This window comes from Annulohypoxylon maeteangense, assembly GCF_022496945.1.
Source record: "Annulohypoxylon maeteangense strain CBS 123835 unplaced genomic scaffold GGS22scaffold_11, whole genome shotgun sequence".
Taxonomy (NCBI): Eukaryota; Fungi; Ascomycota; class Sordariomycetes; order Xylariales; family Hypoxylaceae; genus Annulohypoxylon; species Annulohypoxylon maeteangense.
In genome coordinates this window covers 463,287-491,094 of record NW_025953258.1, presented here as the reverse complement: position 1 = coordinate 491,094, position 27,808 = coordinate 463,287, and the positions used below count along the sequence as shown (strand labels likewise).

Genomic DNA, 27,808 nt, shown 5'->3' with positions numbered 1-27,808 from the left:
AAAGTACTAGACTTAAGAAGCAATAAGTATGAACGTACAAAGTGTGGGATGCATGAATGGTATGTCCAATGAGAGGCTGCATTCTCTATCGTTTGCTTAATGATTCACGGCTCTTACCTATTTGAGTATAATTGGGTGGTATTGTGGAGTCTTTTTTATCTCCTCGGATGATCCAGGATTACCATATTGAATCCAAACACGTGCTGGTTAATATAAGATTTTTCACATGTAGAAGATAATAATGCTAGGAATGGACTAATGACTTTAGCTTCATGTTGTTGATCTCGTATGAAATTACGAGAGATACGGATATTAACAAACTTAATTTCCAATGAAAAGCTTGCCATATCATAACGTGGTATCGAGCTAATCGCATCAATCGATCCTGCTGAGCAAGAGGGAAAGACAGGAGACCGATAAGTTGAATCAGAACGAAACACTCTGACGTAAATCCAGTATCCCCGGCATTTACTCAAAGATTCTGTTTGAGATTATCCAATCGGACAAATTTGTTTCCTGTCTCACCTTCTATGACACAAGATAGAAAAAAAGTTTAATAAAAACAAAGTTTAACGTTGAAAGCCTGGTTGCCTTGGTCCCTGCCAGATGGTTGCCCTGGTCGCGGAATATTAGATTTCTCCACAGTTTTCTTATCTCGTCGACTAAAATGTAAGTTCTGTGATTGGTCAATCCCTTTCTGATAAGTTTCCGCTTACACGTTCATGGGGGTCACGGATTTACAACCTCGTTGATCTCTACCCTCTCGACCCTGGTTTCCTTTTGTCTTGGATTTGACCTTGCAATTCTATTTGCAACTCTTATCATCTTGGTATGTTGTGGGTATAGAGAATACCTACTTCCATACCTACAGCTCGGATCCTTTCGTGCGAGTATGCTTCCATGGTCAAGCTATTGGTCTAGGTATTTGCAGCTTACAGCTTGTGCGATGCCTCGCGTGTAAGCCACATGAGTTGTCACTGTGGAAGTCTATCAAGCAAGTCCTTACCCAAGCTTTCGGGAATAAGTTGACTAAACTCAAAATCAAAGCTTTAAGGCTCTTCTTGATGAGAAATTACAGTTCCGAGAGTTGCAATGGATCTCACTGCAGTAATACCTTGACGCTACCAGCCGTCTGGCCTGGAACGTGATAGGTTCACTTATCAAGAATTGCCATGTTCAATGAGACATCATGGTTCTAGGTAAGACCCTGCATGCGGGGGTTGGTTCGGCACAAAGCCAGCGATATCAGAACGCCAATCTCGTCCAACCTGGGGTTTGTATGGAGAGCCTCGAGCGCAGAGCTAGGTATCTTACTGATAAGCAAAATATATATTATACATAAGATGAGCGCCCATACATGCGTCTAGGTATATAACCCCCGCCAGTCCCTTGCCTTCCAGGTTGGTGTGTTACGGTCGTGTTACTCTAGCCTCGCCTAATCAACAATTCTTTTAGTCGGTAACTTCACAGTCTGAAGTTTTCACTATAGCAGAAAGGCAAGATGGCAGAAACGACGATCGCCGCGCCCTTGGATCAGGGTGTCGGATATGGCATCGTTCTCGGCTTGGGCTTTGCATTTGCCCTCGGAATGGTAAGTCACGCCTCGTCCACCTACACAAATTGCTATAGCTTGGTCGCGATGGTCACTTACTCATTATGATATTAGATCCTAGTTACCTTTATCCTCAAGCGATATAATTCAGAACTCCAGACTTCCGAAATGTTTACTACTGCCGGTCGCACAGTGAAGAGTGGCTTGGTCGGATCTGCTGTTGTTTCTTCATGGACATGGGCTGCTACGCTTCTACAAAGTTCTGGTGTCTGTTACAGATATGGTGTTTCTGGCCCCTTTTGGTACGCGTCTGGAGCAACTGTTCAGATTCTTCTTTTTGCGACATTAGCCATTGAGCTAAAGCGACGCGCCCCCAATGCGCATACATTCCTCGAGGTGTAAGTTCATTACGCTGACCGTAACTGTACCTAACGATGAACCCGAAGCTCACAGCATGCACAGAATCAAGGCTCGCTATGGAACAATCGCCCACATCGTCTTTATGGTATTTGGTCTTGTAACCAATATACTCGTCAGTCTTATGTTGGTTGTTGGTGGTGCGGCAACAGTGAGCGCTCTCACTGGAATGCACACTATCGCGGCTATATACCTTCTTCCCGTCGGCGTCATCGCGTACACCATGGTCGGTGGCTTGAAGGCGACGATCTTGACTGATTGGATCCACACCTTCATCCTACTCGTTATCATTATCATCTTTTCATTGACTGCCTATGCCTCGTCTGACAGACTTGGTTCCCCATCGGCTGTTTATGATCTGCTCGTCGAAGCTGCTTTCAATCATCCGGTTGAAGGAAATGCCGAAGGCAGTTACTTGACTATGCGCTCGAAAGAAGGTGTCATTTTCTTCGTGATCAACATTGTTGGTAACTTCGGAACTGTGTTCCTCGACAACGGATACTACAACAAGGCTATCGCTGCCTCGCCTGTCCATGCCCTCCCTGGTTACATTATCGGTGGTCTTAGTTGGTTTGCAATTCCTTGGTTGACTGCTACCACCATGGGTCTATCTGCCATAGCCCTCGAAGGGACCCCGGCATTTCCGACGTACCCTAACCGTATGTCTGAGGCGGATGTATCAGCTGGACTTGTGCTGCCATACGCCGCCGTTGCTCTGCTAGGAAAAGGGGGTGCGGTCGCGACGCTTCTTATTATCTTCATGGCTGTTACTTCGGCCACTTCGTCGGAACTGATCGCCGTTTCTTCTATCGCGACTTACGATCTCTACCGAACTTACTTCAAGCCAGATGCCAGCGGTCGGCGCCTAATCTATATGTCTCATGTTGTGGTTGTGTTATATGCCCTGTTCATCTCCTCGTTCTCCGTTGGTCTCTATTATGCAGGGATTTCAATGGGCTACCTTTATCTAATGATGGGCTGCATCATTTCATCGGCCGTGATACCTGCGACCTTGACCTTGGTTTGGAAGGGACAGAACAAGTGGGCCGCATCTCTATCTCCGATCTTTGGACTCGCCTTTGCCTTGATCGCGTGGCTCGTCACTGCTAGGAAGGAATGCGGTTCTTTGGACGTGGCATGCACGGGCTCTAACAACCCTATGCTTGCAGGAAACGTTGTCGCACTCCTTTCCCCTCTTGTTCTCATTCCCATCTTTACCCTCATTTTCGGAATGGACAATTACGACTGGAAGTCGATGATGGCCATTCGTAGGGGTGACGACCACGACCTCGCCACCACGGCGGGCGTGGATCTAGAGCAGACAGTTGGCGGACACGAGGAGACAGCAAACGAATTCGCTGATGAGCAGTCAAAACTGATGCGCGCTAGCAAAATCTCCAAATGGACAACTGTGGGACTAACGCTCGCCTTCCTGATTCTGTGGCCCTTCCCCATGTACGGCAGCAGCTACGTGTTCTCCAAGCCTTTCTTCACAGGCTGGGTCACCGTAGGCATTATCTGGATCTTCTGCTCTCTTGGCGCTGTTGGACTGTTCCCCGTTTATGAAGGACGGCAGACTCTTGCGAGGACATTCAAGGCCATCGTCCTTGATTTGTCAGGCAAGAAGCACATTAAGGCCATTCATGCAGAAAACGAAGCGGTGGCTATCGACGGCAAGGCGGCGTCAGGGGAAGAGACGCCCCCGGTGGTAAACGAGCCGCCTAAGACGGAGACGAGTGAAAAGGAGTAGAGAGAGGAGATGCTATTTTGTAGAGAAGTGTTTGTGATTTTGGAGTGATTTGTGGAAAAAAGATACCCTTTATATATAGCTGGGAGTGAGATTAGTTGGTGTTTGTCAATTGTTTATCTAATAACTTCAACAATCTTCCTCGTCCAAATAATCTGTGAGCTAGTCATTTTTCGCAAAATATGACCTATTTAGCAAAACTTCGAGTAGCCAGTTTAGTATAATCGCCCGCCGCTATTCGCAATATTCGAGTCGTTTGTCTTATCTGGCTGCACGTAACGTGAGATGAAGGACGGCATTTATGCCATAGAAAGCGCCCCCTCTTCTAGGCCCCCCCAAATTCCCCTCATTTCCACATCATTTCATTCAAACCCAGTAGCATCACGACCGAGTCCTACAGTCTCACGATTAATATTCATCCACAATCCCATCCGTCATCCCATCGGCCATCCCATCAACTATCCCACATCCCACCAACTAAACCCAAAAGTCCCCTGCCTACTTAGAATGAGTACGTGCCGAAGGAGTTTCCGCGGGCGGATGAAGATTCCAAGAATCGGAAAAAGCGGAATAGTCCTATTGCGACGTATGTCTCGGCGACTTCCAGTATACTTGCAGCTTTAAAGCCACCCTGCATCCCACTAATGGGGCCCTTAGACCCTTGGACCCTACCCTGGGGTAATCATGTAGGTACTCCGCAACGTGGTCTATTGCTGGATTAGGAAGTGGTCTAGCAACACGCGCGTCTGCAACGAAGGCAGAGCCTCCCATGGCTCTAGGTTCCCTCGTCGGCTACATATTCCTAACACACTCTACCACGGCCGGATAGGAGACGGTATCATCGTGGTGTCTTAGGTAACTGGTAGCTGTCAGCTGTCGAGATAGGCACGCACTCACACCAATCACGTTTGCGACGGCCGAATCCTGACGAGTACAACCACACGGATTTCGCGATGGAATAATCTTTTACACATTTCGGGGGGGTGGTTCAGCGCGTCAGACAAAAGTCCGACGTCTGTTGGAGGCTTGGGAGGTTTGGAGCTTGGTACCGAGGCGACGGCAGCAGCTATTCCCTCATGATGAGTTCGACGCCCATAGGTAATGATTACTCCAAAACTGACTCGTCGCAAGTACGGACGGTACCTGAGATGTAGAAAATGCGTGATATATCATGCACCTTATATATGGGCTGTCTGCAATGGAGACCATGCATAATACACGTCTCGGTCTATACGTCCCTGGATGGCCGTCGCTGTCTGGATGGTCGCACACATACACCTACGCACACATGCGGCTGAATACATGGTGATAAGCTGGGGTCGAAATGCATTAGGGGTCGATCATTGGTAAGTCAACCCGGCTTTTCCCAGCATTTCCCAGCGTGCAAGCCTGAATCGGGCGGACTCGGCAGTCAAATCTACGAATCCGCCTCCCTCCATCTTCGGCCCTTGCTGGTTCCCTCGTGTTCCCTGGGGGGTGGCTTGGTCGTTGGAGGGGTTGGAGGGGTTTGGTGGATTTGGTGGATTTGGTGGGTTGGTGGGTTAAGAAGGTGGGTGATGCGTGGGAGGCCTACGTGATTTGGACCACGGTGGTAGCGTATGAATACCTAATTAAGTAGTCTTCTAAACTACCGGTAAGTAGGTTGCGTTCCGCGTTTGATCTCCAATGCAGATTGTCGCCATGTGCGACTCGCCCATCTGCTGGAAAACTTAAATTTCAAAGGCCAAGGCGGCTTGGCGAATATTAGGTAGGTCCATTAGAGTCCATAGACCATCACTGTCAACCGATCTAAGCGGGATGCCGGCAATGGGGCGATGGACAATGTGAGAGGAGAATTAAGAAGTTCGCAAGGACTTTCCCAAATGAGAGCTTCTGACGCTTATAGCTTCCTAATGATAACGTATCAGGCTATCGGGCTTTATCAGAAGGACCCGGTGAACGTCACGCAGGTTACTACTTACCTCAAGAAATAAAAAGAGGGTGAACTAGGTAAAGCTTGGGACCTTGGTGCCTTGGGTTAAGTTTGGGCAAGGTCGAGCGAGGAAAAAGTCCGATCGACCCCACTTCAATTGAAGGTAAGTACGAATGAGTGAAGAGATATGGCAGCATGGATGGAAGTTGCATATCGACATCAACGTATGAGACCAAATAAAGATGATTATCTAACTCCCTAGCCCCCTAACCCTCTTTTTTAACCCCTACAACATCTTACTACCCCTACAACCCCTACAACCCCTACTACCCTTACTACCCCCTACTACCCCACCCTCGCCCGCACCGCCTGTACCGTTGCACCGTTCCCGGTCCGGGTGACGGTCTTCTGATCTAAGACAATGCCTGTTCGTCAGGGTACCGAACCCGACTGAAGATCACATACGCCTACTTGCACATACTTGCATATCTCCTCCTTAGACTAGCCGTACTTAGCATCCAATCACTATCTATTCCTGATTGTGCCCGAGCCCTTCCGGATTTCCAGATTTCCAGGGTAAGGTATATAAATTGGGTAGAGCTCGGGCTGGGGTTCATCTGCCTTGTTATCTAGTCGAATTAGTAATATTATCAACCACGTTCCTAGCAAACCCCTAGCCATCTTTAGCAACCCCTAGCAACCCCCTTATCGTGGACTAGCCTCCGTCTTTGTCACCTTAGATAATAGGTAGCCTACTTGATATCTACCAAGATAGACAACTAGCTCGACACCGAGAATACATATATAAGCCAAGCAAGATCCCCAAAAAGGAGAATTGGAAAAAGTATCACAACGAGAAATTCCAGACATCATGGCGGCCGATAAAATATCTACTATACCTCACCCCCTTCGACCCCTCACTCCCGACGAGCTGTCCAAAGCTCGGGATATCGTCATCAAGGCTCAAGGTGGCGATGGTGTCGCTTTTTTCTTTCGCTCGGCTATCTTTAACGAGCCAAAGAGGGAAGATCTAACCGTCTTTCTCGCCGCCGAACATGAAGGTCGGGTGCCTGAGTCCATCCCGCCCAGAGAGGTCCATCTAATGTACGACGTCATCAAGGATGGTAAAGCCCAGCTTCATGAAACGGTTGTCGACATCAACGCTGGCACCATTCCAAGCATTAAGGAGCATGAGTTTCGTTGCCAGACCAGCTTCACTTCGCAGGAGTTCGGCAAATTCCAAGAAGCCTGCGTCTCATCGGACTTATTCAAGTCGGCTCTGGAAGAGTTCACTATACCAGAGAATTTTGCTATTACGATAGATCCGTGGCCATATGGCGGCCCAGACCCTGATGAGGACATTCCTCGTACTATGCAGGGTCTGGTTTACGCCCGAGATTCATCTAAAAACAATATCGACTCAAATCACTATGCTTACCCTCTACCCATAATTCCAATTATGGATGTCGCTACGAAAAAGCTGGTGAGAGTGGACCGCCTCGCTACTGGAGGACGTGGTGACAGTCTATATCCAGAAGCTATTTCAAGCACTCCCAAGCCACTCTTCGGGAACAATAGCTCGGCAGAATACGTGCCGGAACTATTGGACATACCTTTCCGCACTGACATGAAACCCATCAATATCACCCAGCCTGAGGGTGCGTCCTTCAAGGTCCACGGCGACAATTTGGTAGAGTGGCAGAAGTGGCGATTCCGCGTCGGGTTCACGCTCCGAGAAGGCGCTGTGCTTCATGATGTGTGCTATGACAACCGTCCTGTGATGTATCGATTGTCTTTCTCCGAAATGACCGTCCCGTACGGCGACCCGCGCCCACCGTTCCACCGCAAGCAAGCCTTCGACTTTGGCGACGGTGGTATTGGACGTGCAGCCAATAACCTTAAGCTAGGATGCGACTGTCTAGGTGCGATCCACTACTTCGACTCGGTGATGACAGATCCAGAGGGAAAGCCGGACTTGGCGAAGAACGTCATCTGCTTGCACGAGCAGGATAACGGCATCGGCTGGAAGCACACCAACTTCCGTACAAATCGCGCGGTGGTGACCCGCATGCGCGAGCTAGTCGTGCAATTCGTTGCTACGCTAGCTAACTACGAATACGTGTTCGCGTATAAGCTGGACACAGCAGGAGGTATCACGTTCGAGACACGCGCCACGGGTATTGTCAGCGTGGTACCAATCGACGAGGGTAAGACGTCAGCGTACGGCAACATCGTGAACCCGGGAGTATTGGCGCAGAACCACCAACACATCTTCGCTGTCCGCATCGACCCCGCCATGGACTCGTACGAGACCGACACCGCCGTCGTGCTCGAGGAAAGCCACCCCATCCCCATGAACCCAGAAACCAACCCCTATGGCAACGGGTACGAAGTCCGTCGCCGTCGCGTCGAGCGTGCTGGCTTCGAGGACGCCGAGCCTAAGCTTAACAGGGTCGTGCGCTTGGAGAACCCGGTTAAGAAGAATAGTATCAGTGGTAAGAATGTGGGATATAAGCTCGTGCCTAGTCCGACCCAGCTCCTCCTCGCGGACGAGAAGAGCGTGCAGGCGGCCCGCGCACCGTTCGCCAGACACCACCTCTGGTTCACCGGACACAGGGACGGCGAGCTCTGGGCTGCGGGAGAGTTTACGAACCAGGCGCATTTCGAAGAAGGCGGCGTTAAGACTATGGTCGAGAGAGGAGATTGGTTCGTTGATGGTGAGGGCGTGGATGAGACGGCGACGGCGAATGGTGGGAAGAAGAGCACGCCTGTTGTCTGGAGCGTTTTCGGTCTTACGCATAACCCGCGGGTTGAAGATTGGCCTGTGATGTAAGCACGGTCCCCTCCATTTTTTCCCTCTTTTCCCCTTCCCTTTTTCCCTCGCTTCTACCTATTCTATTCTATTATGTAAAAATCTTTCGAGGCAGAATCTAGTAACTAACGCATCTGACCATGCAGGCCTGTCGAAATCCACCAGTTCCACCTCCGGCCGGCGGATTTCTTCACCAGCAACCCGGCGCTCGACATCCCTAGCACCAAGAACGAGACCAGCGTGCTCGTGCCCTGCTACGGCGAGAAGGTGGCTGAGAACGGCTCTAGCACCTGCTGCTGCAGCACCCCTAGCCTCCAGACTGATAGCACGGTCCAGCGCAACCCCGCGTCGCATCTTCAGGGCTCCGGCCCCGATATCGACCCTAACGATATTCCTGTCAAGGAGAAGAGGCGACTCTCTTCTACGCTGTCTAACTTGCTTAGCTGGAAGAAGGATTAGTGAAGTTTCCCCCATATCTACCTAGGTGTTTGGAAACTTCTTTTGATTATTGCGCGGATACCGATTTCTTTTTATTTTACCTATTTTTATTTTCAAGTCGGTGATAGACTTTTTATTGCGCACGAGAGCCCCCCTTTTTCATGAGAAACGAAACGAAATGTAACGGGACAGAAGTAGCGAAACTTAATTGTGTTTACTTCCTACACCGGACGAGATCAAGACCTTCGCTACAATACAGGATCTAGACTGGCCGTGCATGGTTTACGGAGAAGAGGTTCTCTAGGTCTAGGTACCTACCTAGTTTTCGGGCATCTGGTAGACGGAGAGACAGACAGACAGTTGGGACAGAGAAGTGTCGGATAATGTATGCATGTTGTTTGGTTCTTTCTAGAGGGTTCTGAGCGGGCGCCCAAATATTGGATGTATGTCTCAAGCCCCTAAAGAAGCAAATACGGAAGACGGCTAGGGATGTTTGCGTTATACAAGAGCACTAGTCTTTAGTCCCTATCAGCCAAACATTATTATCCGAAAAATACCTACATTTGAATTTGAATGGGCCTTTGCAAATACATAGCAAGAAGTTACTATAACCTGAGTTATAAGAATATATGATGCCTTATGACTGACTCGCTCATTGAAGTTGAACAGGCGAAAATTCCACTTAGAAATTGTAGCACCTACACTTAGTAGACCTAGGTAAACCTACGAGCTCACGGAAGGTGCCCAGCTCCGACCTAGGTATCTCGCATTGCCCATGCAGCTGCCCATAGCATCATAAATCACACCCCGCACTATAACGTGCTTGCCCCCACCTATTAATTTACAGGGGGATATATATGGATACATAGGTGCATAGCTGTTAGGTAAGCTGACAGATAGAATTTCTGCATCTCACTTGGCAAGTACAAGATAACGATTCAGTCAGGAATGTGCACATCGTGTTGGATACGTACTAGGTACTATATATATAACAATTTGACACTTTAGATATCCTGTGAAACTTTACAAATTTCGTCGATATTAATACTAAGTAAATCGATCAACAGTTGCATCTTAGTATTATCATATGCAAATCATTCTCTTCCGTCGTTCCACTAAATGTACCTACCTACAGGCTACAGCAGCCACAAGAATTGTACCTAGCGCAGAAGCGTGGGGTAGTCTTCGGTGTAACGGCGGTCAGTTTACCAACCACCTGCACTTACCTACCACCTGCGAACTCTATGCGGACTGCCCCTGGGCGTTGCCCAGGCCTTCTATGTACGGCGGAGCCACCTGCGTAGGTTAAGTGGTCCAGGGAAAGCGCAGGGTGGTTCTAAGTTATCGATAGCGCCTACTCCACTGCGATGAGCTCTAAAAACAAGAAGTGAAAATGGGACGATGATTAGATCTTTTACATCATTGGATCGTATCTCCGAGTTTCTAATCGATTTAACCTTCCCAACTATTTTTTTCCTCGTTAGAATCTCCTTCCTCTTTTCGCCATGCTTACGGTAAAGCGGCACACAACTCCGAATTGATTCCTCTGTGCTTCTGTCGTATGGCCGACTTTGATTCTCTTTCTTCGATATATGCGCCCGGTCATCGATCACGTCGAGATCAGGTCATGAACCCCTCCTTTGCTTGAACCCGTAAGCTCGGATTTACCGTCAAGTAAGATGGTACACGCCGCAACCATCGCGCCGGCTACCTCGCCTGCCACTCGCCCAGGTAGAGTGCAAACAAGATCTGGCTCGATAGGAAGCTTCCGTGCTGGTTCGCCTCTACCCGCTCTCCCGTCGAACCGAGCGCTATTATCAACTCTCCGTCGTGTACCAACACAACATCATTACCAAACATTTCCGACACCACCACCGAGGACAGCCGGCCGAAGACCAGGTACGGGATCCAGCTCTTCTGGCTCTCAAGGCCATGATCACCATGGCACAACGACGCCTTTACCCGTTAAGCAGCTAGCTCTCTTAGCACTGCTATCCTTATCCGAACAAACGGCGCTTAACTCCATATCACCATATCTACCAGAAATGATTGAGTCATTCCCCGGTATTAGTCACGATGAAGTCGGTCTATATGTCGGTCTACTAGCTTCGGCTTTTGCATTGGCACAACTAGCGACCAATCTTCTCTGGGGATACCTATCAGATGTTATCGGGCGCAAACCTGTTATGTTGCTAGGCACCTTGCTGCTATGCTTCTGTTTCGCTGCCTTTGGATTCTGCACTAGATACTTTCACATCGTTCTGGTACATGTTGCGATGGGGCTTCTCAACGGCAACGCTGCCGTAGTTCCCACTTGTTTAGGAGAATTGACGGATCGGAGCAATCAAAGCAAGGCTTTTACCTGGCTGCCTGTCGTGTATAGCCTGGGTAGTATTACAGGCCCTGCGCTTGGTGGTCTGCTAGTAGGCAATATTGCCAAAGACCGCTATCCTTTCCTCGCACCAAATGTTCTTGGGGCTTCTCTTCTCGCCTTGACCGTAGTTGTACTTGGTATTTGGTTTGAAGAAACTTTGGAGGAGCAGATCGAACTTCCCCACTGGTCTGAGTGGCTACCATGGTTGCCTAGTTCTACAAAGCAAACCGAAAATGGAACTACACGCTCATGGACCTGGCCTGGAGGAAGAGACTCTGACAGCGAGCAAAGGGAAACAAACGAAGATGATGCGAGGGAGGACACCACTTTGCTTGGACCGCAAGAAGACGAAAACGGTGAAGACGACCCGAAATCGCCAAATGATGTTCCGACATGGCGCCAACTCTTAAACAGAACGACGATAGTACTTCTCAGCACGCATCTAGTTTTTCAGCTATCCAACAGCTCCTTTAACAGTTTATATCCGATATTTGCATCCGGAGAGACGCCTACAGGGCGAAACCTACATGCAGATGTTATCGGGGTATCGCTCTCTGTCGCTGGAGCATTTACCATCCTATTCCAACTCTTTCTTTTCATGCCGTTAAAATCTCACCTTGGTAATGTTAGGTCATACCGAGGCTCTCTGCTTGGGTTTGCGATTACTATGGCTTTAATACCGTTCGTTGGTTACGAGGACTCAAGCCCGCCGTTCGGTATAGGAAGTAGCAAATCATGGCTATACTTAGAGATTGGGGTAATACTCATCATTAAAAATATATGCGCCGTGGGGGGTTTATCGAGCGTGATGTTACTTGTAAGTTCTTCTCCTAGCGAAGAGCATTCAATTGATAAAATAGCTAACATACATGTAGATCACAAATTCGGCCCCCACCCACGCGAGTTTAGGCACCCTCAACGGCATCGCGCAGACTCTTTCAGCTGCCGGCAGAAGTGTTGGTCCTTTCCTCTCGGGCGGACTCTTTACCGTCTCGACACATGTTCAGCCAAAAGGCGAGGCCCTTGCCTGGGGTTTATTTGCAGGAATAGCGTTGGCCGGATGGCTTGGAAGTTATGCTATTCACGGCGAAGGCCTCGAAAGTACCGATGATGGGTATGAAGCGCCTGCCACGCAAGCCGATGAACAGGCGAGCGATAATCCCGCATGATCTCGAGGATTCCTGTCTGACTCTTGAGAGTCGTAACATCGATGACGTTTGCTTACGCCAACCTCTGTATTTGGAACCGGTGAGCGGTGAGCCGCATAATCGTGTTAAGGATGCATGATAACGGTTTGTACGACGCCTCAAAACGTTGTTTGCTCGAAGACCTTCAGACAGCAAAAGAACAATTACACCGCCACGCTATCATATTTAGGACGCCAAGTTCGAGTGATATCAGTGTAGCCACGCATGAAGGAACAGTCCAGAGGCTGGCTGCAATTACGCATGTCGGATCTTGGGGTTGATGATGCTCCTATCGTCGGTAGTATCGTTAAAATTCGAAGGAGGTAGTCGTTAAAGACATTCGCCCTTAATATTGACGTCTCTTAAAGCCGCTGCCTGGTTTTCGTGATAGGAATGGGAGATCGTGCTGCACGCCTAGGTTATAAGGTATTAACACCGACCTGCATAGCAGCCGGGCGATCTGATGATAATGATATATGACAATAGATAGATATGTATACTTTATACTTCTTAAGAACGTGGGATGAGATGGATTTGATGTCGATATGGAATCAAATTTAGATCTTATGCTTAGCAATTGATTTGTACCACCCCTCTTCAACATCAAGCTTAGTGTTTCTACTCTTTCGTTGACTAAGGGAAAGCGGTTCTTATTCGGCCAGTCAAGCTTTAGAAATTCTATCGGTATCGAAAAGAAGTCACCCCACCCTGATATAATACAAAGTGCAATATTTATAATGGTGAAAAGAAGAAGGTGTATCCGAAGATCATGGGACAAAAATTACATATTCAGTTAGGACTAGGTAAAAAGCCACTCATCTTTCTTTTTTCTTACACGCCTCGGGATGAACGAATAACTGCCTACGCTAACGGGATGTAATTCTCTAATCCGTCGCGTTGGTACGAATATGGTGACTACGGAGGCGACGACATCAAAGGCGTCGGGAGAGGCGGATGATTAACGCCCTAGGATCTTCCCAGAAGAGGCTCTTCGCAGATGGAAGTGCGCAATCAACGGCTCCTCCCGTTGGAAAGGCGTTTGTTGCGTTATTCCGCCCTAAGCACCTTAGTACGCGCAATCCCTAGCTCACGTTAAAAGATCGGCTCTTACGTCCAAAATCCGACGTGATCAATAGTTGGTAGCTAGTAGACTGTATTCTTAGTCCGTAGGGCAGTCCGAAATACCTACGCAATGTGCACATATGACATATATGCTTGAATTAATCAATACTGACATGGAATCATCGGCGTCATATCATCATTGAGTTCGGCGAAGATAATACGGAAGAGAGACGACTTCAAGGTGGATCGGATTTAGATGTCGATGCCGAGGTGAAGAGTGAAAGTCGGAAATCGAATTGTCCGCATTCGAATTTATGAATTCTATCCAAAGATGCATATCTGTATGTATGGATCGACATATCCCTGCTAAGATGACGCACAGACATTTATTCCTAGAATAGTACTTCCATGGGTATCTAAATCGCGGCTATTTTAGCTTTTAAGCCAATGGAAATAAGGTTTTCCAAATTTGCACTGCCACAGCCTCACCCGCTAAGCGATGCTTCAGCTAGGTCGAATTCTGAATTCTCATTGGCTCAATTCACGCCTCGTTGGTAAAAACTTGGTTAAATTTATTGTAGCCAAGTACGCAATTCCTTTTTTTTCTCTCTTTCCCAAAGCACTGGGTCTCTCGCCTAAGGGTTCCCGTGTTCTAAATCCTCACATCAACCTGTCAACCACCCCATTTCGAAAGTGCATTCTGATCCTTCGTCAGCAACCCTACTACACAGTTTAAATATCACCTAAATATCGTGTAGTACGATCTCTAACTTGATATGGAAACTCCCCGTATCCGAGGCCGCCCGTGATCACCTTCCTCAGATGTGGCCTTCTCCGTAGAAGATCGCAACCTGGCTTCTAGAAGCTTTGGAACCCCCTATTTACGTCAGGGGGTTAGGATCGTCTTTATGGAGTGTATAAGCACAGACCAACAACCAAAAGCCTTCTGTCCATGTTCCCATCATTACAAATCTTTCCAATTATATCACATCATACACTACGAATCTACGATATCATTCGTTGGCCTTATTTTCAGCCTCTTCGACTGGCCAATGCTCTATGCGAATGCGTAACGCATCATGCAGCCGGAAGATGATCCCCGTGGTACAGTATCGATTACATACTCCGCGTCGACTCCTACGGGGAAGAGAGGGCGGAAAGACGCCCGCAAACGTATACCGGGATTCCATATTCTGGTACACAAATACCTCCTCGGCTATTCAACTGGCCAGAGTGCCCCCAGCTTAGATCGTCGTGTTAATCCATGGTATACATCTAAATATATTTCCGATTTAGAATTTACCTCGTCTGATGCAACCAGATTTGGACTGGCATCTTGGCAAGAACTTGAACGTCGTGGGGAACCCTCGAATTCAGTCGTAACTTTAGCTATCTACCAGGGTTCATATCTATCTGGTCTAGGGTCCTAAGAGACGATAACGAATGATCGGTTAAGCAGGGGTTTTAATACCTAGTTGAACCAGCCGCCGGAGCGCGAATCGCAGTTAATTCCAGTAGACCCAACCGAGTGCAGTTCCCCAGCCTTAAGCCGCTAAATTCTCACCGGCGCCTTGAACTACAGGGGCCACCTACCGCTACCACGGACAAGCACGGAATAGCCGACTTAGACTGGTCTAATTCCTGCCACGGTCTAGCACTGTTTCTAAGCTTGTCTACCATTACGGGACCAGATTATCAAATCCCAATTGGCTGTTAGGAATATTCTTTTTAGAAACTGTGATTATTCAACTATCTCAGCTTCCTTTCTAGTGCTCTCGACTATCTCCCCAGATCCTCTCCAAGATTTATTTTCTTCTAGAAGATTTATATTCACGATTCTCCAATCAGGACACAAGGTCAACCTCCTCGAATGGCACGAGCCCCCCTGCATGCCGCCTCGTTCTCGACCAAACTTCATGATCTATTTCTAAATCATCTACAGAATATTATCTAGCTTAGTAACCAGCAGCAACATGATCCCCCAGCATGGCGGGTTTGACTGTCGTCAGCAATCAGCTACTAGTATGGGTGAGCAGGGTCGGAGGACGCGCTATGGACATGTCTTTAAGTTCATAGTCAGGATTGACCTGTCACTTACTCTAATTCCACCCTAGTCATGGAGGCTATCCGAGGTGAGCTTTATCACGCAACGCGTTTTTATGTAGAGCCATCGTCATATGTTGATAGCTTCGTGGGTAACTAATATCCGTCGGTAGGGCGTCCCTCTAGCGCGTCCCATGAACAGCGTCATTGATCGCGGACCGACGCCGGCGGAATATCCTCACGATTCCATCAAGATGCTAGTCACTTGTTCTCTGAATATAGTTTATAGCATCACTTCGCCCATGAGCACGTGGTCCAGGATTAGATCATCCGGAATATGACCTTAGTTCAACTTCAGTATCTGACTTTCCGTTACCCTCTCGGGTGTCTCTAGATAGTGGCTTCACGATCACCTAGTTTGGGGGTTATAGTCGACTTACTATGCCATCGGCCAAGGCTCAACCCACTCGACCATCTTAAATATAAACGTCGACGGTTCTCTAAGTTGATAGAGATATGAACCAAGCTACTCAGTCAACAGCAACTTTCCCAGACACTACACAGACCGATTAAATCTCTAAGGTAGTTCATGCCTACTCCCACTTGGATATGAAGTTGCGCTAACTCATTCTTAAGGTGATATATACTCTCAAAATAAAGACGAAAATCCAAAAGATTGTGTTAAGACATATCCCGCCATTTGAAAGATTCCGAAGACACTAGAAATCTCAATCAAGATATCCACCATGTCTTCAGCACGATCTGCTCACAGAAGCTCCCGCAGCAGCAAGGGAAGACAAGTGCGTGACGGCTTTCAATTCGTAAATCCCTCCCGCGACTCTATCTTGGTCATCGCAGATGCTCTGCGGACGACCTCGTTACTTCGTGACTACCACTGTATCTAGGTGGCTAACATAACGTACCTATAATAGTCCTCAGTTGAGCAACTCATTGAATCGCTGCGCACTCATCGAGTCAATACGCTTACGGAATTATGCCGTATTGAACGAGTTGCCGCTAGCTGTGATAACGAGGAGGACGCCCAAGCGTTCCAAGCACCGATGACTTCCGCTTGGGACTACTACGTCAACAGCAACCAGTTCTTAACGGAATTGAGAGGTCTGACGCGGAATTATCCCATCTCCGGAGAGCTTGTCGACCAAGCACACCAACTAGTTCGGAACGACCCGAACTCCAACCGGAGCTGGAACCTGGCCTGGTTATGCCTGGTGAAGATCCGCGATGAGTAAGTCCCAATCCCTGTGATCTTCCCCCTCTCCCACGTATATATATTCGGGTTCCCCATCGATTATCCGACTTGATTAGTTGATTCTGTATCTAACTTTGAATACAGAGGTTTGGTTCCTACATATGCGCAAGCAGACGCATGGCGCAAGGAGATGTGGGGTGGCCGCGATCCCACTTCGGAAGAGGCAGACCAGCTCGCTCAGTGTTTCGAATACGAATGGACGCAAGCCGTCGAGAACATGTTGCGACACTGGCCTGTAACACCGACGTGGTACTAAGTCCGATGGCATTTCGTCCGATGGCATTTCGTCCGAAGCATCTCGTCCATTCGAGTTACTTGACTACACCATCATGCAGACTCCTACTTAACAAGGGGCTGGATGCATCTCCCTAAGATTCTCTCCGGTATTGAATCTTTTCGCATTATTGGGCGTTTATTTAGAAGGTTTTCGAGCATTTACAGGTGTTTCCTTTTATTTTATCTCGTTTCATTTACTCTTGTTGTCTTCTTGCATAGCATAGGTAGCATAGCATGGCATGGCATGGAATAGCATGGTCTGGGTGTCCCTCGTTTTAGCATTAGCATTAGCATCAGTGGCGTTTTCGTTTCTCTCTACTCGTTCAACATGGCTATTGACCACGTCCTTTCGTTATGTTTTCGCTCTGTATATACTGTCAGATGCCTCCCTTTCGTTTCGGCTCATGAATATACTTATCGTCCCTTTTTCTCACATGGATGTTCTACCAGTTGACTTGCGATCTTCAGGTTATAAAGGCTATCTCATGTGACTAACATCGGAATAGAACCTTCCTATAACCTCTAGTCCCTACCCATGTTTAACTTTAGCTCCCGTTCTTCAGCCTCAGCCGCTTCCCGGAACCTTAAAGCGAGTAAGACGCCAGTCGCACAGGCGGTTTTGAGCATTAAAGCTAGGCAGCCCGATAAGGCTCTGTTGCCAGCATAGCGATATCATCGACGATGGCATACCTTGGTCCTCGAGTTCGATTTGGGGATCAAGATACCGGAATCCCGAGTCCTTTCTTTGACGATAAACGGCGTTACACTCAATATACTAAGTAGGCACTATACAACCAATTCATAAACAGGCGACAGTCGCTAACTAACATCATCTCCCTAAAGCAAAACAAATACATATTGGGGCACTTAAAATAAAATCACAAGCAATATTTCGTAAATGGCCCTCAGAGGCGTCCATATAATGAATACTTCTGACATTATCACTTGACCATAGCCGTGAGACTATGCTCAACGACTTGTCAAAACGTTAACCCAAATGCTGAACTACAGGGCCCGGTCAGCCTCCAAAGAGTGAATGAGATTGAAAACGCGGTATATTTATTTACCAGCACGAGACAGCTTTGTCTAAAGCTACATAATTCATTCACTCAATAGTTGCTAGGTGACATTTCTGACGAGTTGATTCCTCATCTACAGAATTAGCTTCAATCTGAATTCTAACAAATATCATGTCCGATGGACATTTATTTTGTCCATGGTATTCATCCTGCCATTTTTACACCATAAGCTAATCAACCTCACAGCAGCTTCTCTACCTATCTCTTTTCATAAATAATCCATCATGCAACCTTTCATAGGGCAACCTATGATAGAGCAGGCTAATATGGCAGAGCCTATAGCACAACCTATGGCTGGATATCATATGGTGCCGCAACCAATGATTCCGTACGTTGTAGAAGTAGTGACACCACATTCGACACTACCTATGATACTACAAGCTCCGTATCCCAATATCGTAAAGCCAGATACGCAACACGAGAAGACGTCAGGTCCACCCTACAACCTCGACAGCCAGGACATGCAAAGCGAACTAAAGCGAGGACCTATATCAGGAAGTTGCGCGGTGTCATGCTTATTTCAAGCTATACCTCTACGCCACCTTAGTATCATATTTCGCAGCCTCTCTGAATATGGCAAGGTCATCGAAGAGGGCCCCGACAAGCTTGTGATCAGGTTCAAGCATAGGAACCCAGAGTTGATGCAACAAGTGATTCGACACGCATGGGTCACTCAATACGTGGGTTTCGGAGTGCAGTGCCGTATGCATTGTGGTCCACTAATTCAATATAAAACTATCGAGATGACACTCGAGCGCGTCACGAATATGACCCCCTCTACTTCTGATTACTCGACACCAGCCGAAAATACACCCTTGACTAGCGAGGTTTCTACCGAGGATGGATATTTGGACGTTACCGCCAGCGAAAGTGGCGACAAAGGTGGTGAAAATGGAGAATATCACCCTAATATCAATTACGACTATTTCGGCGAATATCAAACGCAGTTCACACGTTGCAATATAGTCGTTGGTGTACCTCTGCCGCCTCAACCGGTCTACCCAATCAACCTGCCTCAGCAGAATGACGGTGCTTATGAGAATCAAGTTACGCATATAGGATGTCAAGGACATCAGGAATACCTAGTACAACCAACGCACCAAGGATACCAAGCGCATCAAGGACGAGGACATCAAGGACACCCTGTATCTACAAATCACCACCACCACACCCATGACTACCAAGGCTATGAAAAGCCCCAAAGATTCCCGGGTCCACGGAGCCATGCGCATCACGGCAACCATGAATTCCAAGGCCCTCCGATGCATCCGGGTTACCAAGACAACCACGGGTTTCAAGGATACCCACCAAATCCGTCGTATCAGAACACCCAAGTGGGACAGTACAATCAACAATTTCAAGGCAATCCGGCACAACAGTATCAGCAGGGAAATCACGGCGGTTGGAACAATCAAGGCTATTCAACACCTCAGAGCCGTCATCAGCACAGCTTCAGTCAAGGAAACGCAGGCTTGTCGACACCTGAAGATTATCATAGAAGATATAGGAACCAACGTGGTAAGAGATTTTCAACGCCCCCGCATAATCGGAATAACCACCACGATCAGGGTAATGCAAGCTTTTCGACGCCTCGAGGTCATCAATCAAGATATACCGACCAACGTAATGAAAGCTTTTCAACGCCCCGGGGTTATCAGAATAACCATAACGACCAAGGAAATACGAGTTTTCCGACGCCGCCGGGTTACTACAATAGCCCGGGCAATCCAAACTACTCAACGCCTCCGGGCTATCGAGGGCGTTATAGCCAACCCAATGATTGCTTTTCGACCCCCCGAAGTTACCAGGGAGGATATGATAACCAATGTAACGAAGAGGTTTCGAGCCCTCGAAGTTATCAAGGCAATCCAGGCCCTTTCCAGATTCGTGGTCACCATACTTACTCTAGCCCGCGCAATGAAGGGGTCTCAAGTCCTCGAGGCTGCCAGAATAACCGCTCCGGTCAAAGTAATATCAGTGTTGCAATACCCCTAGCCTACCAGAAGAAGAACGATAATAAATTCAACAAAGACAACTCGACACCCCAGAAACGTCAAGAGAAGAGCAAAAACCAAGGCAGCGACAACCAAGCAGCACCTCAGGAGAAGATGAAGCGCAAGAATCAAGTCGGCGAAGGCACGAACAAGCCTCGAAACAGACGGATGAACCGCAGGGCTGGCTACCGGGGTAATCGCGGCCGCGGAGGCGGGAATGAGAGTGGCGTGCAGAATCCGGGTTTGGCTGCAGGCGTGGCTGCGGATACGGGTGTTAGTCTACCTGGCGGAGTCGCGCGAGAAACTAAGAGATCTCGTGAGCACGTTGAGGAAGATGAGGTGGTTGGGAAGGCTGATGGGGATAAGAAATCGCGATGAGGGGGTTCTAGGTTATCAGTGATGCACGGAGTAAGGAGCTGCGTGCTAGGTATATGGGAGGTAACTTGGCCTATATAGCTCGAGGTTACGGGTTTGGTCAGGGTTACCGGACATCCGTTGTTCTTGATGGTTGGACCTGATTGACTACCCACGATACTTATAGGTGCCTGCCCATCTAGTACCCACTAGGATAACGATTTGATTTGATTTGGATTAAGGCAACTGAGTCGTGATGTCGGTGGCTTCCGTAGCGTTTGTGATTTTCGTAATACCAATGCAGATGATAGGGGTAAAGATTGGCAACGGCTGGTCGACAGCTGTGTGCCCCTCCAAGGCTCTTACCAATCACGATCACTTTCTGCGGTAACAGCTACGGACCTAGGTAGCACTTACCCCGCCCCCGCAGTAGCTACCTCCCCATCTCCAAAGAGGCAGAGGCATCGGGTTGAAACGGCTCAAACGGAGAAGGTGCAACGGTAAAGTGATTACCTTCATCCTGACCAATACCAACTCTCGAAAACCTCCGACCTTTCATCCTCAAACGCGACAGCAAATCGCTCGCATTCCATCACATTTAAACATCCGAAAATCACCGTACCCAATCCCACCCATCCGAAAATCCAACCTCAACGACGTCCCTCGTCCAAACCGCCTCACACCCACCTTCCAACTTCCAACCTGCAATCCCCATCCAAACCCATCGATCCAATGCATAAAGACCAACCCATCCACCACGGCTCCCTAGAGCACCTCCTCCCCCCCAGCTGGAAATCCCAAATAACAACCTGGCTAGCCGAAGACACGCCCTCGTACGATTACGCGGGCTTCGTCGTCGGGGAATCCCCACGCACCGCCACTTTATGGGGCAAAAGCGCAGGCATCATCGCCGGGATCCCGTTCTTCACCGAGATCTTCCGCCAGTGCGGGTGCGAGGTGGAATGGCTGGCCAAAGAAGGCAGCTACGTCAACCGCCCGAAGGACGGGTCGGGGAAGACCAAAGTCGCTGTTGTAACTGGACCGGCCCGCGGGCTGCTGCTCGGCGAGAGGGTGGGCTTGAATCTGCTGGCGCGCTGCTCGGGCATCGCGACTGTCAGCCGCGATATGCTGCTCAGCCTGCGCAGCGCGGGGTATGAGGGCATCCTGGCCGGCACGCGCAAGACGACGCCTGGGTTCCGGCTCGTGGAGAAATACGGGATGTTGGTTGGTGGCGCGGACACGCATCGCATGGATTTGAGTTCCATGATTATGTTGAAGGATAACCATGTGTGGAGCCGTGGGAGCATCACGGACGCGGTTAAGGCTGCGAAGATGGTGGGAGGCTTTGCGCTGAAGGTCGAGGTCGAGGTGCAGGATGAGGCGGAGGCGGATGAGGCGATTGCGGCGGGCGCGGATATTGTTATGTTGGATAATTTTACGGGTGAGGGGGTTAAGATTGCGGCGCGCAGTTTGAGGGAGAAGTGGAAGGGGAAGAGGGAGTTTTTGATTGAGGTTTCGGGTGGGTTGCGCGAGGATAATGTTTTTGATTATGCGAATAATGGTGAGTTTCTTCCCTCCGTCTTCCCTTTATGTTGTGGTGTTGATTGATGTTGGTTTCGATACGTCTCGCTTGGCTTGCTGATTGTTGTGTTGCAGATATCGATATCATCTCTACCAGCTCGATCCACCAAGGTACGCCGCACGTAGACTTTTCGCTCAAGATCGATCAGGAGAAAATCGCCCAGACCTCGTCGTGATTGATACGGCCCGCATGGTCGACCTAGAATGGGTGGTCGATAATATCGATACTCTAGACTGTAATGTTATTTGGCTGTCGGTGTGATTCCGGGTGGAACCCGGGTCAGGCATACGTTGAGAGGTAGATATCGCTAGCGATGGATCCTGCAAGAGATACGATCAGGTTCGTGGAATATTCGTATATATGTGTCTCATGCTATTGTTATTAGAGGTATGGTTGTAGGAGATGGTATGCATATTTCATTATACAGGGATTGAGGCGCAACCGAGGTCCCTGGAGACCCCAGTTACATTGGAACGGTAGATTGTCGATTGTCGCAAGGCCTGGGGATCAATCAGTTATTAATGCAATTAGCTGATCAATCTATCACATACGACCATAGGAGCTAGAATACTCGGGATCCCGTCCGCTCTCCCATAGATAAGCTGGCTACCGCTGGACTAGTAGTTGGGTCGGTGACGACCAGCGAATCCCCAGTGTTGTATGTTTTCTTTTTTATTTCGTCTTAGATTTTCCTATTTCTTTTTCTCTATATCTTAGATTTGTTTATTCTTTATTATTTATGTACCCAGTTTATTTTTTTATGTTGAACTCTTTTCTTATCCTGTCGTGGGATGGAAAAGGGGCTAGAATCGACGAACGTTGTTGCGGAGGAACGACCCCTAACTCCGTACAACAGAATAACGACCCGTATCTATCGTGTGTTGGAGACACACCAATTCAGATAAATTGGCTAATTTTCGGTGTAGGGCTTTTGTCTAGGGTTACTCTGCACTTTCCACTTCTCACTTCTCACCTGGCTCACTTGCTTGAGACTTACGGGACTCTACCGCGTGGCGTCCAGGGGGCGGCTAGATGTTCCGAAGACTACTAAGCTATTGATAATTCTGTCACTTTTTCTGCTTCGGCGATAACTGAAGTGACCGAATCATACATGATGACATACTTTTACACAAAAAAGTAATACTGCAGTTCGCCACCTCCAGGCCTCCCGTTACGTACCTTAGAATGGGGCTCTTGACCATATATTGCCTTTCTGCAGGACATATCGGCTACTTAATCATGTACGGGACATATCAACTTTCTCGAGGGAAGTAGTAGGAGTGGGCAGTTGTCGTGTGGGATATTGTGGGAATATAAGAACCCGTCTGCCCTACGTGATCGGGTGTGAATGAGACAGGTACCGTACCGTGAAACCCACAGGATTCCTACGCGAGGTACGTCGATGGTTTGGGAAAATAAGATACATATCTTATATAACGATTAGGCAAATAAGCCGATTGGTTCCCGACGACGGCCTCTCACAGCCCTCGATGTTGTGTCGACTTTGCGTCTCACATTGTGTCGCCCATTCATTCGTTCGCTTGATTCTCACAAGATGGTCTTGTGCATCCTCGATCCCAGACTCAAGCACCGCTCGGGATAAAGTGCTCTCTCAAATGCCGCACTGCCTGCCGGGACTCAAACATAAGTACTGATGTTTTGATTCCTCTTCCCGCCTGTGCATGCTCGCCGAGCGTAACACGTAGCTTGCCTCTTCGCCTCGGGTCGGAGGCGCGAGCGATACGCCTTTTAAGGTGGGTTATAAGAACCGCAGCAAAAGGGGGCAGTAGGTGTTAATATACTTACCAACCTACCAACCTACCGATCTACCTACCTAGGTAGGTAACAGGTACTAATACTTCTTCAGGACAGCTTTAAATCCGAGACACGTAGGAAAATATTACTATAATGGGTATGCCGTAGTTGGGCCGACGATCGCTTCGCGGAGATTTCACGGCGGACGGGTATCATGCAGAAACAAGGAAAGCAAATCAGCGGCCCGAGCCATGAATCACGGAATCGGGTTGCATGAGACTTCGGGGTTGGACCCATTCACTACGAGGATTCACGCGCTTCACGGTTTGGCTGTGGGGATTTGGTAGGTAGGTAGATATGGGATGCGTTATGTACCTAGGTTATGTAGGTATGTATGTATGTACATGATGTGAATCCTGCGGTGAGACATGACCGAGAATCGAATAGGCAGGTGTCTCGTACGTATGTAGGTAGGTATTGTACACAAACGTGGCCCGACAAGCCCCCTAAACTCGGATGTTCTCTAGGTATGTAGCTCGAGCCCATTATCCTTTCCTCCGCTATGACCTCGAGGAGCGCTGACCTCGGGCGGTTGGTGCTTATTATTATTTCGAACTGGCGCTTTTTGCACGCCGCTTTCTCTTATTGAGAAGTGGCAATGCTTAGGTAAGGTAGTAGGCAGGTAGGTAAGTACCTTGATCTGTAGAATGTGATGGATTTCTACTCATTGTTGAAATGTAGGTAGTATCAGTTGCTTCCCAGTCTGAATATCCCCAGATTTAAGTAAGCCCCCCCTGGGCCTTGGTATTAGGAGGTTAAAGTAGCTATCCGTAGTGAGCAGCAAAAGCCCAAGTCCCTGTCCGGTTTACAGCTTGGCTAGATTAATAGAGCACAAGTGAATTTCTACCGAACTCCCTGATACCATTTCTTCTTTTTGACATTCTTTTGTTTTCGTCGGATAGGTGTTGGCGGGGATTGCCGCTGGCTGAAAATGTTGAAGATGAGTATGACCCTTTGGGATTTTCAACCACGTCATGCGCGTGGTTCGCGAGGTTTTCTCGCAGTAGTAAAAACACTAAGAAATATTAGTATTAGTATTTACTTACATAGTAGGTAACCTTTTGGTGACATTTCCTTACGCTGTGATATACGGTCGAATATTTGCTGCTCGAACCTCCTGCCAAAACGACGGCACTATTGCGTCGAATTGTTCTTTGGTCCACCCGCAACTCTTAAATAGCAAGCCGCAATGATTATCCAATACTTTTACCTAGTTAGAAATGTCTGTGCGTGTCTTATAGTCTCTGAAAATTGCTATTGCAGGGACATGGGAAAGGGGTTGTATGAAGGGAGTCAAAACGTACCGTAGTGCTCGGTAGTAATCGAGTTCATTAGAGCCTGTCGTGCCTTTAACTTGTCGTCTTGAGCCCAACTCCCAGCCGGAAGTATCTCGCTTCGTTGGACTATCTTCTCGAAGTCTGCTTCGACTAACCAGTCGGGAACGTGGGGCGACGGGTTGAAGTCCATGCCCACCTCGTTACACAGGTCTCGGAATATCTTGAGAAACTCGGGACACAGGTCGGCCTCGGCGAACTTGCCGTCGAAGTCTAGAATATTCAACGCGATTTCCGTCATCTCGAAGAGTCCTCCTGGTTTGAGCTTGGTGTATGCTTGACGAAGTAGTCCCGGCCAATCTCGTACTCCCCCGGCTATGCTCCTCGCATGGACGAAATCGACAGAGTTGTCCGGAAAGTTCCACGGGTCCTCCACATCTCCAATCTCGAATTTCACGTTTGGCGGAACTCCCTTCCTCCTCTGGATCGGGTACACGTCTATGCCGGTGATCTGAGTTTGCGGATAGCGGGCTGCCATCTCAATAGCCCATACACCAGTCCCGGTCCCTAAATCTACTATCTGTGCCGTATCAAGCGGCAGCCGCGTGTGGGTTAAGGCGCCATCTAGACAGTGTCGATATAACTTATGCTGAACCTCCAACCTCTTCCTCTCGGGTTCGTCGAAGGGTAAGAATATTTTACCCGAGATGTGATAATGATGACCAAAGGCTTCGATAAACGGCATATTCTCTAGTCTCGGGTCCACAGCATCGGTGTCTGAGTTAGATTCGCTGCTGTCCCCTGTAGTAGTCTGTTCACCCTGGTTGATTTTTTTCATTATTTAGGAAACGGGGTGGCCAAGACTGAGAACTAGCTTCACTCACTTCGTGTTGATCTTTATTCTCCATCTCCTCTTTCCTTGGACGGGGCGGCTCGTGCCTGGGGGGGGGGGGGGGGGAGGGAGCTGGGGTGATGAAATATCTTTGCCGGCTCGATATATCAGGTAAAGTATTTCTTATTTTCTTTTTAAGTCGAGTTGACGCGCTTAAGTTATGTCATCTCACGGTAGTTTAAAGTGAGTTTTCTGCGTTGATGTCTCATCGCGCGCGATGCTTTACGTTCTTCTATCTGCTGTCCTATGTGGTGCAAAAATGCCGGAGGATCCACCGCACCTACGACTCTCCTCTGCGTTGGGGTTCCAGCACAGCCGGGCTGGCGGGCTACCATTCATAGACGTAGCTCGTCAGCGTTTGCACTGGGTAATGGGTAATAGGTTATGGGTTCATGGGTTAATGGTTGATGGGTAACATGTTAACGACTGGACTTCCAGTGAGCGATGCCGGTATTACATGTTTTCGGGACGTAGAGCCAACAATGTCGCCGCCGGTCCTCGGCAAGTCTAGGTTTTTTGCACGCCCGAAGATATGTCTTGGAAGCCGATCCATGTCGGCTAAGAAAGTCGAACTCGGGTGGTCAGATCTTTGGCTAGTTTTTTTGGCGACCCCCATCTTTTCTCGTTTCTCTTTTCTCTTTCCCTATGTATCAAAAGCCGCAACTAGCTTACCTACATACCTAGCAGAGCCCGAACACGTTGTTCGTGAGAGGGAACCCCGGAACGTACATGTGCACTACCACTAGGTATTGTACAAACGTAAACGCAGGCAGCTGATGGATCCCACATGCGACAGGATAATAGGGATAATAGCGGGAGGAGCAACGAATGCTGCGGTCAAAGTTGCATTCGCAGCGCGTGCTTTGCAGATGAGAGCCACTCTGGGGGAGAAAACGGTTTGTGGATAGGCTAGAACGGTCCGATTCCTACTGGCTGCAGAACGGGGCCACGCCGCGTAGAAACGCATGCTGCAATACTGACAGTTCGGCCCCCCCTTAGCTATCCGCATGGACGATGATGTCGTCGACGAGAGAACCTCTTTTTTGCCGTACCTATGTAACAGGCCACCGACACGTCCAGGACGGGTTTTTTTTCTCTAACGTCTAGCGGACATGGCCGTGCTCGTGCATTGCAACCGCAGCGTAGCTTTTTCTCATCTTCTAGACTTTCTGAGGGACGCACGTAGTGGCCCTATGCCCCTGTCCCTGCAGGGCCAAGCGCCAGTAAGCGTCGCGACTTAGGTGGCTTACCATGGCCAAAGTGCCCCCTAATGCAACTGTATGATGGTAGTGGCGGCTAGCATCCTCTGACGTTGACTCGTCTAAACCACAGATCCTAGAGGTTACTTGCACAATTATTATTTTTTGTCTTTTGAACCTGGAAACATATTTTTTAAAACCCGAGTATTCGATGATGATATGTTCCCAAGGTAAGTAATTTGTTCGTGAAGAAAGAGTTGTACAGTTTATTTAATACCTACCTACCTATGCTAGATAATTCGTCGAGCCTTCGGTATAACGGACTTAATTATCTCCCCGTAGCTACCGCCAAGTTTATACGAAGATGGGATAATCCTTGATGATGGTAAAGTCCCAATATGTCGAGATACATAGCGCGATACCTCCCTTGTGACTAGGCACTTGGCCACGTGGATTACATTGATGCTGATTCATGCGTATGTACTATGTATGTATTGATAAGCTAATTTTGATGATTTAGGGCTGATTT

The 27,808-nt window shown here is 48.5% G+C and overlaps 7 protein-coding genes across 7 annotated transcripts; 6 read left to right on the top strand and 1 right to left on the bottom strand.

The window, feature by feature from the left end:
* The first annotated feature begins 1,231 nt into the window (after window positions 1–1,231).
* Window positions 1,232–3,860, top strand: GGS22DRAFT_26125 (Na+/solute symporter). Its single transcript, XM_047966626.1, has 3 exons — window positions 1,232–1,591; window positions 1,667–1,950; window positions 2,015–3,860. The coding sequence occupies exons 1-3, from the start codon at window positions 1,502–1,504 to the stop codon at window positions 3,717–3,719; spliced, it is 2,079 nt and encodes a 692-aa protein (XP_047817629.1). The 5' UTR covers window positions 1,232–1,501; the 3' UTR covers window positions 3,720–3,860.
* Window positions 3,861–5,949: 2,089 nt separating this feature from the next.
* Window positions 5,950–9,494, top strand: GGS22DRAFT_166111 (copper amine oxidase 1). The gene is made up of 2 exons (XM_047961791.1): window positions 5,950–8,457; window positions 8,587–9,494. Exons 1-2 carry the CDS (start codon window positions 6,500–6,502, stop codon window positions 8,897–8,899), a joined length of 2,271 nt encoding a protein of 756 aa, XP_047817628.1. The 5' UTR covers window positions 5,950–6,499; the 3' UTR covers window positions 8,900–9,494.
* A 983-nt stretch (window positions 9,495–10,477) lies between these two features.
* On the top strand, window positions 10,478–12,603 carry GGS22DRAFT_26096 (MFS general substrate transporter). Its single transcript, XM_047966625.1, has 2 exons — window positions 10,478–12,069; window positions 12,128–12,603. Exons 1-2 carry the CDS (start codon window positions 10,558–10,560, stop codon window positions 12,419–12,421), a joined length of 1,806 nt encoding a protein of 601 aa, XP_047817627.1. The 5' UTR covers window positions 10,478–10,557; the 3' UTR covers window positions 12,422–12,603.
* A 2,939-nt stretch (window positions 12,604–15,542) lies between these two features.
* GGS22DRAFT_26068 (uncharacterized protein) lies at window positions 15,543–17,200 on the top strand. The gene is made up of 5 exons (XM_047966624.1): window positions 15,543–15,633; window positions 15,718–16,126; window positions 16,181–16,344; window positions 16,477–16,790; window positions 16,899–17,200. Exons 3-5 carry the CDS (start codon window positions 16,291–16,293, stop codon window positions 17,068–17,070), a joined length of 540 nt encoding a protein of 179 aa, XP_047817626.1. The 5' UTR covers window positions 15,543–15,633; window positions 15,718–16,126; window positions 16,181–16,290; the 3' UTR covers window positions 17,071–17,200.
* A 1,067-nt stretch (window positions 17,201–18,267) lies between these two features.
* Window positions 18,268–20,851, top strand: GGS22DRAFT_195011 (uncharacterized protein). Its single transcript, XM_047965598.1, has one exon. It carries the CDS (start codon window positions 18,394–18,396, stop codon window positions 20,539–20,541), a length of 2,148 nt encoding a protein of 715 aa, XP_047817625.1. The 5' UTR covers window positions 18,268–18,393; the 3' UTR covers window positions 20,542–20,851.
* Window positions 20,852–21,249: 398 nt separating this feature from the next.
* Window positions 21,250–22,274, top strand: GGS22DRAFT_189759 (putative nicotinate-nucleotide pyrophosphorylase; the record flags this gene model as incomplete). Its single annotated transcript, XM_047964901.1, has 2 exons — window positions 21,250–22,078; window positions 22,174–22,274. The coding sequence occupies 2 exons, from the start codon at window positions 21,250–21,252 to the stop codon at window positions 22,272–22,274; spliced, it is 930 nt and encodes a 309-aa protein (XP_047817624.1).
* Window positions 22,275–24,886: 2,612 nt separating this feature from the next.
* Window positions 24,887–26,026, bottom strand: GGS22DRAFT_189758 (S-adenosyl-L-methionine-dependent methyltransferase; the record flags this gene model as incomplete). Its single annotated transcript, XM_047964900.1, has 3 exons — window positions 24,887–24,929; window positions 24,994–25,117; window positions 25,219–26,026. 3 exons carry the CDS (start codon window positions 26,024–26,026, stop codon window positions 24,887–24,889), a joined length of 975 nt encoding a protein of 324 aa, XP_047817623.1.
* Between the last annotated feature and the right edge of the window lie 1,782 nt (window positions 26,027–27,808).